Here is an 11,893-nt window from a genome sequence, read left to right on the forward strand (position 1 = left end):
ATAAAGTGACTTATAAGTTGGTGTGTTCACATATTATTAAAGACGGGCTGGACATATGATATTTTGGGCATGACAAGTGGACAAAAGGAGGCGCCTCGATGAAACCTTGGCATCAAGTTAGGAAAAGCATAAAAGTTGATATTTTTGGCTAAAACTTGGAGTATAAGCCAAGAAAAGCTTTAAATTGATATATTTCGGCAAGTTCAGCTATTTTTGGGCCAACCCGGTTATTTTTGGCAAAAGGAAAAAAGCACAGCTATTTTGGTGCTGGTTGACTCCTTTAAAAGCAAGAAGAAGCATGCGCATGAGGAGAGGGTGGCGGGCAACAGATAAAATCGTTTTCTTCTCTCTCTTCCTCTCTAGAGCAATTGGGCGTTTAGTGGGCAGTAGTGCAGCGTCTCTCTCTTCCCCTTGCATTGGCCGTACAATGGACAACAAGGCTGGGTAGTCTTCTCCTCTCTCTCGTGCAAACTGTACAGCAGCTGGGCAACACCTCCTTTCTCTTTTCAGCCGGCCGTACAGTGGTACAACAGTCGATTTTTGCCTCTCTCTATAGGCTGTATAGTGGGGCACCCTTTTTGTCTCTTTGTGGCACATGCCGTACAACGGTACGGTAGCTAGGCTACTTCTCCTCCTGTCAGATTCGTTGGCTTCTCAAATCAATCCTTGATGTCTCCAAAACACAGCCCCTGAATCGATGGCCAGGAGGGGGTGGTGAAGGGAGAGAAGAATCTGTTGTTGTATGGCCAGTGCAAGAGAGAAGAACCTGCTGGTTTTCGTACCACCGTACGGCCAACGAATCTGAGAGGAGGAGAAGCGGCCCAACTGCCGTACCACTGTACGGCCTGTGCCAGAGAGAGACAAAAAGGGTGCCCCGCTGCTGTACCATTGTACAGCTTGTAGAGAGAGGCAAAAACCGATTGCTGTACCATTGTACGACCGGCAGAAAAGAGAAAGGAGGTGTTGCCCAACTACTGTATAGTTTGTGCCAGAGAGAGGAGAAAATTGTGTAGGCCCACTGTCCACTGTACGACCAGCACAAGGGGAAGAGAGAGAAGCTGCACTACTGTCCACTGTACAACCAGTTGCTCTAAAGAGGAAGAGAGAGAGAAGAAAACGTTTTTATCTGCTGCCCGCCACCCTCTCCTTATGCGCATGCTTCCTCCTGCTTTGAAAGGAGTCGACTAGCCCCAGAATAGCTCTGCTTTTTCCCTTTTGCCAAAATTAACCGGGGTGGCCCAAAAATAGCTGAACTTGCCGAAATATATCAATTTAAAGCTTTTCTTGGCTTGTACTCCAAGTTTTAGCCAAAAAAATCAACTTCTATGCTTTTCTTGGCTTGATGCCCAAGTTTCATCTAGGCACCTCCTTTTGTCCACCTGTCATACCCAAAATATCATATGTCCAGCCGTCTTTAATAATATGTGAACACACTGACTTATAAGTCACTTTATTGATAAAAATCCCATGGTGCCATGCTGTGTGGTCATCTTTCAGGCCAAACCATGCCAGTAAAATGCCCTAGCTTTCTTTTGTGGAAAAATCCCCGTTCACACCTTGGTTCCGCCTAGTGTATAAAACACTGGTCGAGACGGGTGAGGGACCAAATGGTGACATTCCCTCCGTCTTATAAAGCAGTTGTCCACAAGTGTATAAACTTGATAACACTGAGATATCCTTCAAGAATAGCAGATCCACCTCCCATCAGTAGTATTATATACGTCCAACGTTAAAGCCATAAGTCCAGATCCACAATCCGAAGTCAGATAGGGGCACAAGAGCCAACCGGATGAAGAAACTGTATCCATATCTTGAGTCAATAACTCTGATAATAACCAGACACATGCACAAGAGCCAACTGTGTCCGAAATATCCATAAATCCATAAGCCGCTTTTCTAAATGCTCAGGGATGCTGAATCCTTCCCAAAACATAAGTACGAAGTGAGCACCAGGGTCCAGGGTTGCTAGTGCTGAGAAAGATCACACCATGTCAGGCTGCATTTGCCATACGTGTATTGTAAAAAAAAGCACATCATGTTAGGCTATATCTGCCATACATGTACTGTAAGAAGAGCACATCATGTCAGGTTGTATCTGCCATACATATACTGTCATGTCAGGTTCCATAAGCCACACATTCTGTCATGTCAGGCTTCATAAGACATACATGTTTCTGTCATGTCAAGCCTCAGGAGCCACACATGTCCTATCATGTCAAGCTTCGCAAGCCACACATGTCGTGTCATGTCAAGTCACACATGTCGTGTCATGTCAAGCCACACATGTCCTTTCATGTACTATCATGTCAGGTTCCATGAGCCACACACGTTCTGTTATGTTAGGCTTCATAAGCCATACATGTTTCCGTCATGTGAAGCCCCATGAGTCACACATGTCTTGTCATGTCAAGCTTCACAAGCCACACATGTCCTGTCATGTCAAGCCACACATGTCCTATCATGTCAAGTCTCACAAGCCATACATGCTACCATGTCAAGCTTCAGAAGCCACACAATCTATCATGTCAAGCCTCACAAGCCATACATATTACCATGTCAAGCCTCAAAAGCCACACATGTCCTGTCATGTCAAGCCTTAGAAGCCACACATGTTCTGCCATGTCAGGCTTTAGAAGCCACACACGTCCTGTCATGTCAAGCCACACATGTCCTATCATGTGAAGCCTCACAAGCCATACATATTACCATGTCAAGCCTTAGAAGCCACACATGTTTTGTCATGTCAAGCCTCACAAGCCATACATGTTACCATGTCAAGCCTCATAAGCCACACATGTCCTGTCATGTCAAGCCTCAGAAGCCACACACGTTCTGACATGTCAAGTCTCACAAGCCACACATGATCTGTCATGTCAAGCCTCAGAAGAAACACATGTTCTCTTGCCATGTCTGTGGGCTCACACCAGAGTCTTTCCTGGGGATGTATCCACATACATGCAAGAGACAAACCCCTGTTGACATGTCAGTGGGACACCGGAGTCCTTCAGGGGATTCATCCACATACATGTAAAAGGGATGTGCCATGGCATGCTCGAAGTGAGAAATCCTTCTTTACAAAACTCCCATGTTGTCTCCAAATAGCTCATAGACTAGAATCAACCAATCCATGATAGTGATAAATAATTCATAGTTTTGTAACCGCATATGCGCCATATTCTAGCGTCCCATACCACTAGAATACTCCCCATATGAGATCCTTGTGTAGGCGACAGTTCCATTATCCCATATTGCTAGGAGCCTCTAATACACAAGACCAAAACCACAGAAAGCCTTTTCCAGAATCAGAATGTTTTCCAATGAAAACGCCTTTCAGTAAAAGAATTTTTCCTGAAACACATCTCAAAATAGATACGAGAAACACTCTCCACTTGCGTTAGCAAGGGAGTTCAACATGTACAAAATCCCAAATATTGGCAAAGAAAAGCATTTAAACATAAATACTTATCTTGATAAAAAGCTTGTCACCAATTTATGTACAATCAAAATTTTTGGTACAACATCCCAAAAATATCGAGGAGAAAACCAAATTCATAGCACCCAAAATAGTGTCTAAGTTTCCTCCGAAACTTCGTTCCTTTCGTGGTAAGAACATTGGCTCCCAAAACAATCAGGCTTGGAACAACCCGTTGGTCCATCTTCCACCAGAGGAACTTGCATCTTCTGTTTGTTATGCTCCTTCCGAGACATCTTCCGAGCCATCGCCTCTCTAAAAGAATGCCGTCTCCACCTTGAACGATAGGTAGTTCCGGAACAGGAGCCATCTTTCTCTCTTGGAAGAATGTCTGGAAGCTTCCTCTGCAACCAATGATTGATGAGGTTCGACCAACCCCAGATCCGGCTTTACGTGATACTTGCCCCATGCATCAAGGACATTATCCCCTTCCCGAAGAAGATAGTGAAAAGCCAACTTCCTGGGATTCATTTCCAACATTGATGCCAAGTCTAGGAAAACATCTGTAGCACTGGTCTCCATAACCTTTTTGCTTTCCATAACTGTCCTCACATGAGGATCTTCCCGGTACATCTTCAAACTTGCATCCTTTTCCTGAAGCTTTTGACAAAGCTGCCTCATCAAAGAGTTATGATGGTCAAGCTATGCATCGATGATCCTGATATATTGTTCCACCATGTGCTCGAGAGCTCTAATCCCGTCCTTGTGTTCCTCGCAACTTTGGGTCCTGCCCATAGTCATATGATCGTTTGTCTAGATAGAATAGGCAAGAGGCTGCGCTCTGATACCAGTGACACCCGACGGGGTCCCGAAACAACTTATAGACACTTTAGATGCCAAACAAAGATATGAAAACACAACGGAAATAACCATAATTAATCCTAAAGGGAAGACAACACTGAGCCGGAACGGGCAGCCCTCCGTAGGAACTGCTTTATTCCAGTAAACAGGTTACAATCCAACCAAGGTGCAGGTGCAATACTGCACCGGATTTTCCACAAGCTTCCTTAGCAAACACTTGCACATGAACCAAAGCACAAACCGCTCCAAGAACCAATGCGAATCAGTAGCCCGGTGCGGTGTCAAACCCAATGCCGAACTCTGTGCCAAAACAACCCTTAGAATGGAGCCTCAAATCTTCCCTAGAGGAGTTCTCAAATCAGTCCCTGATATCTCCAAAAGAGCCCTTGAACTGATGGCTAGGAGGGGGCGGTGAAGGGAGAGAAGAATCTGCCGTTGTATGGCCCGTGCAAGAGAGAGAAGAACCTGCTGGTTGCTGTACCACTGTACGGCCAGCGAATCTGAGAGGAGAAGAAGCGGCCCAGTTGCTGTACCAGAGTACGACCTGTGCCAGAGAGACAAAAAGGGTGCCTCGCTGTTGTACCACTGTACAGCCTGTACAGAGAGGCAAAAACCGGCTGCTGTACCACTGTATGTCCAGCTCAAAAGAGAAAGGAGGTGTTGCCCAGTTGCTGTAGAGTTTGCACCAGAGAGAGGAGGTTGTCCAAGCTTCCAGCCCGGCTGTCCACTGTACGGCCAACGCAAGGGGAAGAGAGAAGCTGCACTACTGCCCACTATACGGTTGGTTTCTCTAGAGAGGAAGTGAGAGAAGAAAACGTTTTTATCTGCTGCCCGCCAGCCTCTCCTCATGCGCATGCTTCCTCCTGGTTTTAAAGGAGTCGACCAGCCCCTGAATAGCCGTGCTTTTTTCCTTTTGCCAAAAATAACTGGGTTGACCTAAAAATAGCTGAACTTGCCCAAATATATCTATTTAAAGCTTTTCTTGGCTTGTACTCCCAAGTTTTAGCCAAAAATATCAACTTTTATGCTTTTCTTGGCTTGATGCCCAAGTTTCATCTAGGTGTCTCCTTTTGTCCACCTGTCATGCCCAAAATATCATATGTCCAGCCTGTCTTTAATAATATGTGAACACACCGACTTATATAAGTCACTTTATTGATAAAAATCCCATGGTGCCATGTCGTGTGGTCATCTTTCAGGCCAAACCATGCGAGTAAAATGCTCTAGTGTATTATAAAACACTGGTCGAGACAGGTGAGGGACCAAATGGTGACATCGTCTCTCTGTCTAGACAAGGTGGACCATACACCTTGAGCACTTATTATTCTAGATTTGGAGTCTACCATGATGTTTCGGAGCAAGGGCTCGATGAATCCAAGGACGAAGTGGCATGCCTCCTGATGAGAGGAGGTTTTTTCACTCAATTGGATGTAGAAAAGGATGCACTAGACAACCTTTGCTCCCAGTTCGACAATCGTCATTTTGAGCATGTGAATAGTTAGTGGGAGAGACGCCATTCGCATCACTGGGCAGTCTCATTCTTGGAGTCCCTCTTTATCAGACTCTTGGGATAGTTCCCGTTCACCGTCATTGGCTCGACGTTAGGGTACCATTAGTTTGCCGAGTTCTTCCTCCTTTGGAATAGGCTTAGTACTTCTTGTTTGGTACTGTATTCATTTGTACATGGACATCATCTGGTTCTTTGAACCCATGGAGCATTGTATTTGTTAAATACTCCCAATAATATATCATATATTGAGGGGGGGGGGGGGGGGGGTCGGCCCGTTCCGGCCCCAGTGTTGGTGTCCAGCTATTTCATTTCATTTCATTTCAAATTTCAGTTGTTATTAAGTTGTCCATTTCAAATTGTGATATTAAGTTGTGCTATTACGCGTGTGGGTGTCCAACGGAGTGTGTTCCCACTTGATGGGATCGGTTTCATTGGTATCAGAGCACGGTTGTTTCCCTCTTCTTAGTGGGGAAACGAATCTGTGTATCGGACACCCCGCTTCTAGCACACTTAACACAATGGACAGCCAAGGCAACCCTTTGGAAGTGCCTAACTCGAGGGGCCCATCAAATGCCTCGCGTGGTTCTGATGCTCTGCGAGGAAGGCACAAGCCCCTTGAAAAGGTAAACGATAGTGATTCAAAGGGACAACTGTCTCGAGGAAAGACAGTCATGCTAGAAGAAGAGCCTGATGCAATGAGGGCTGAAATGGAGCATATGTGGTAAAGTGATCTGGAATAGGTACTTGGTAAGAGATTTCGTTGAGTTGAAGCGTTGGTTGTAAGGCAGATGGAGCATTGTCGTGAGGCAGCTAGAGCGGGGTTCGTGAGCTAGAGTGTTGGAGGCTGAGCTGGAGCATTGGTCATGAGGTGTGTAAAGTACACAAAATCAGCTTAAGTCAGCTTTTGAGACAAAAAACCAAACACGCGTTCACGGATTGCAAGAAATAAAATGACATTAAATAATGGGAAAGTGCGCTTTAAATCCGACACGTGTAGTACTTTTTGCCACGTGTCATTGTTTACTTCTAACTGTCCGAATCCGGGTTCTCGAAAAAGATGCACGAGCGTGATAAATGGCAGAAATTTCCAATAGTGGCCCAAACCGCGCCGAAGAGGCATGAAATTCGAATCATGCATGAACAAATGTGTGGCAAGCAACCCGCAACTTTCTTGTTGTGTTCAGATGCGATTCGGACTCATTTCGGATCTGAAACTCTATTATGGCGATTTTGCACTATCTTCGTCTCAGGACGCAACTTTGACGCACTGGGAGAAGTGATTGCGATGCCCAAATCCATGCACGGAGTGATGTGGACATAGAGCAACTTCCCTAGCACAAGTCCGTGTGGTCCGTTCTCTGATGGGGTCCCGGATCCTTAACTTCTAACTGTCCGAATCCGGGTTCTCGAAAAAGATGAATGAGCATGCCAAATGGCAGAAATTTCCAACCGTGGCCCAAACGGCACCAAAGAGGCATGAAATTCGAATCATGCATGGAAAAATGTCTGGCAAGCAACCCGGATCTAGCTGTGTACCATGCAGATCAACAAAACCAGTTACTCTAAGAAGAGACCTACTTCACATGACGAGAACCAAGGAGCTACAATTGCATCCGATCTAGCTCTACCATGTGGTGGAGCTAGAATGCATCGATCTAGTTGTGTACCATGCAGATCAACAATATCAATTACTTCAAGAAGAGATCTACTTCACATGACAAGAACCAAGAAGCTAGAATTGCATCATGACTATGCCATCATCACGCTATAAGAGTCGAATGCCCGAGTAAAAATGCAAGTGGCCCAGATGACATCTCAAATGATGGGATTGTCACGCCATGGAAGAGCCAGTATTCGTGCCGTGTCTTGCCTATGGGACTGTCACTCCATAGGGAGGCTCGTGCCTGGAACTGTGTTTTACCTTTGGGACTGTCACTCCATAGGAAGACCAGGATTTATGTTTTATGTCGTGCCATTTTTGTGCCCGACAGATATTTTGTACGTGTTCCATGAAGGGGAGATATGTCCATGATACTATTTGCACATGCACTCATGTTTTTCTTGTTTGAAACTGTTTTCTCATGACTTGTATTTTTGTGTTTGCCTGCTTGACGTGCCACTTACTGAGCGGGGACGCCTGCCAGTGAGTCGTGAAGTTTGCTCTGTCTTCTGACGAGTTTTATTGTGTGTGAACAGGTGGTAAGTGTATTGCACTTGTTGGTGTAATAGTTTTAATTCTAACCTTTTGTTTTATAAGGTTGTATATTCACATTCTCTTAAAAGTGGGCACCCACTTTGGGAACCCACATAGGGGCCAAGGTGGGGAGCCACACTTAACCTTTGTGTGTGTGGGGGTGGGTGCATGGCCACCAACCCACACTACACCATGGAGCTGGCCGCCCCCATGCAAACGTGGGGAGCGGGCCAGCTGTAATTGTTTACTCCCCTCCAACATCTACAAAATAAAGGCGACCACCCTTTGTTAGGAGAACCAGCAATCGTTTCTGCAATCCCTGAGGCTGCTCCTTTTCGTGGCTCTCAGGCGGCTGCAACCCCTCAGGCGGCTCCTTCCACCATCATCAGCAAGCTACACAGGCTGCATAGGCTGCGCCGCCTCCTCCAGTAGGTAGTTGTCCCCTCCAGCAGACGGCTGCCTCTTCTCCACTGCAGCCAGGGGACCACACAGGCTGCTCCTGCACTGTGTGTACTTCTCCTACTCTGCAGGCGACGGCTGTACCCTGCATACAAGCGGCTCCTGCTTCATCTCCTTTCTTCAGGAGGCTATACTTTTCCCCAGGCAGCTATTCCTCTCGACATGCTGCTGCACCTTGGTGTCCCTCACTAGTAGCTGCACCCAGACACTCCCGGGTATTGGTCTTCCATCTGCAAGCTACAAGTAAGTGAATTCAGATTTAAGTTAAGAACTGTGTTGTAAATCTGATAAAAGATTCTCTCTACGGCTAACACCCGTTCGGTGCCGGGTAGTCCAAGCTTTTGGAGGACCACGGTCCAAAGGTGCCGAGATCGGGAGCGCCGGGTGTTAGTACGGGAGCGCCTGTTTGTGCGTGGTCCTGGAACACTAGTGGGGCGCTCTCCGCGGATTCCAGTGAAGGCATAGGACCGTAGAGGCTGGACCACTCAAGTGGTCGCTCTGCTTCGAATATCTACTTCGAACTTCTTGTTTGTTACTGTATTCATTTGTACATGGACATCATCTGGTTCTTTGAACCCATGGAGCATTGTATTTGTTAAATACTCTCAATAATATATCATATATTGAGGGGGGGGGGTCGGCCCGTTCCGGCCCCAGTGCTAGTGTCCATCTATTTCATTTCATTTCATTTCAAATTTCAGTTGTTATTAAGTTGTCCATTTCAAATTGTGATATTAAGTTGTGCTATTACACGCGTGGGTGTCCAACGGAGTCTATTCCCACTTGACGGGATCGGTTTCATGGGATGATTGCGACAAGTTTCTCGTGAAGCAGTTTGTTCCCGCGGATTACCAGCTTGATTTGAAGAAACAATGGGATCGTTTTGTGCAAAAACATGGCGAATCGATAATCTACTATCTTGCCAGTTTTTGGAAGCTTTTCCTAATGCATGTGATCCATGAGTAGACATGGAAAGGAAAAGGAAAAAAACTAGTCGACCAAAAAATAGGGCCAGGTACTACCTGAGCATGTATGTACAAGGAAATAGGCAGATCCCATCATGTGTTATCCTCCCCATAGACTCTCCATAGACAGTACTTAGTATCATTGTGCACCTCCTATGTCGGTGCCTATCTATGGTGGAGTATGTCCTGGATCTGGAACTGATGGGGAGAGGGTTCGGTTCTCTGGGGCAGGGATGTTTGGCTCGCACGTGTGTGTGTGTGTGTGTGTGTGTGTGAGAGAGAGAGAGAGAGAGAGAGAGAGAGAGAGAGAGAGAGAGAGGTTTATCATGCTTTTCTGCTCTTGTTGCTTTGTTCTACCTGCAGACGATAGTGAAAATGATATCCCTGAGGTCACGGAAAGAGAAATGCCGATGCCTGAAGATTCCCCAAGCACCTCATCCAAACATGCTCTTTCAAAAGAAAGCAGGACACACAATTTCCTTAAGGGTGTTAGCCAAGAGAACGCTTTTATGGAAGAGTATTCAGAGGCTCTCAGCAGGGAACTCAATTCTTCGAGTCTAGCAAAGAGCTTTGTTCGGGCTGAAAAGGCTCCATTAGCCACTGATGAGACTAAGGTACTGCAGTTTTTTCCCTTTTTGGGTTTTGCTGAAAGATGAATTGGATCTTTTGTAGGTCATTTCTTACTCTAGGTGGAGGCTTTGTAGACACCGGGATAGTTGTTTTTGTTTGTCTGCTTTAACTGTCTTATTTTCCTCAAGTAGGATGCCATTGTGTCATCCATTTCTCTCTATTTGTATCTCTTGTGATTCTTTTCAACATTTATCACTCATGAAGTGAGATGGTTACCCACCAACAGAGATAGGGGCCTGCTTGTTATACTAAGCGGTTGGCCCTAGATGTTGACCTATCAGGTCATCCGGGTGACCTTATGATCACTTAGCTTGTGTTCTGGCCGCTCTCTCGCTTCAAAGACCTCGGTCTGTTTTTCCCCTTTCTTTTCTCCATCCTTTCTCTTCTCTCTAACCCTCTTGACTGAGCCTGTAGGTTTGAATAACTTTTGATTGATGTAAATGAGCAGAAGGCCTAGGTTTGATTTAGTGAATGCTACTTACTAGCAAGGTCAAATTAGGAATATCTATTTTGATAGTCGCATCAGAAGTTGCAGACAACGAAGCCCTTTCTTAGTTTCCTGTCACCCATTGATTCCCTAGCCTCCCAGGAGTCTACTTACGATTGTTGCACTCTATTAGCTTAGTTTCTGGAGAGGTCTTAAACGTGCCATGTTTACATGGAGCTCCTCTTACAGTGGCATAATGTACAAGTTTGACAGACATGTTGTCATGAAGGTTTGGGTGCTCATGCCTGACCCCAAAGTGTACTGCGGACTGTTTCATAATCGAAGATCTTGTTTGAGGTGGCATTTCTGGTCAATGCCTTCTATGTCTACAGACTTCCCAACAAGACAGAATGTATTTGTAAGCTTGAATGTGAGCTGGTGGGAATGACTACTTAACCTGATGGAGGCATTCAGTTAGCAATCAGAGTGAACATAATGGTGTCTTTAATATTTTTTGAGATGCAGTTACTATATCAAAGTGAGCTTGCAGCAGAGAATGTGATGTCTAACCTCCGTGGCGTTTAATTTGTCATTATATTATGTATGACTTACGGATAGAGAAAACAATTGATATCTTATTGGCTAATTTCCTTTTCAGGGGACTGATGAGGACATGGAAGCACTTCCACCTGTGAATATTGACATGAACCTGCTACAAAATCTATTGCAGTCATACTCCTCACAACATGGTCTACCAGGCCCAGCCTCAAACCTCCTAGGAGCCATGGGACTCCATTTGCCTGATGACAAGGACAAAAGATGAATTTTGAGAAATACTGTCAGTTTCTATGGTAAGAGTGGCTCACAAACCTGGTACAGACCAGATCAGAATATGATAGCTGCTTAATAGTTTGATATCCTTTTGGGGTGCTTGTGTATAGTTCATGTCTAAAAGATGTTCTTGATCAATCTGTTAACATGACATTTGCAAGGTTCTAACTCCTAAAGTCCTTGGACAATCAAACCCTCTAATCTAAAATGGTTTTGCTCATCCTGGTTTTCTTTTTTGAAATTTCCACGACGATTGTGTTGTCTTCATTCACTCTCTCTCTCTCTCTCTCTCTCTCTCTCTCTCTCACACACACACACACACACTGATTGCATGCGCTCACCTTTCAGAAAATTTCTCATGCAAAAGTATGAATATTTCTTGTTCACATCTAAGAAACTTTTCCAGAAGACTTCTATTTTCTCCCAACCAGCTACTGAGAAAGACTGAGAAGAAGCTACCCTAAATCTCATCTTAGGAGCATAAACAGCAGCCAGAATCATTTCATGGTGCCTTTTTTCCAAATAGAGAGACATCCCAACTCTTCTACGACTAATCAAAGCGTTTAGCATTCTCCTCTTTCATCGCTTAATCTACCTTATTCTC

The 11,893-nt window shown here is 45.2% G+C and overlaps 1 protein-coding gene across 1 annotated transcript in view; it reads left to right on the plus strand.

Moving 5' to 3' along the window:
• LOC147613142 (suppressor-like protein) overlaps positions 1-11,509 on the plus strand; it is an 82,317-nt gene extending 70,808 nt beyond the window's left edge. Inside the window, exons 4-5 of the mRNA XM_086782425.1 lie at positions 9,765-10,015; positions 11,117-11,509. Coding sequence (XP_086638551.1) covers positions 9,765-10,015; positions 11,117-11,281 — 416 coding nt within the window. The 3' untranslated portion in view covers positions 11,282-11,509. The remainder of the gene's footprint in view (positions 1-9,764; positions 10,016-11,116) is intronic.
• Positions 11,510-11,893: the final 384 nt, after the last annotated feature.

Source organism: Cibotium barometz, chromosome 44 (assembly GCF_041138505.1).
Source record: "Cibotium barometz isolate CiBa-2024 chromosome 44, ASM4113850v1, whole genome shotgun sequence".
NCBI classification, from domain to species: Eukaryota; Viridiplantae; Streptophyta; class Polypodiopsida; order Cyatheales; family Cibotiaceae; genus Cibotium; species Cibotium barometz.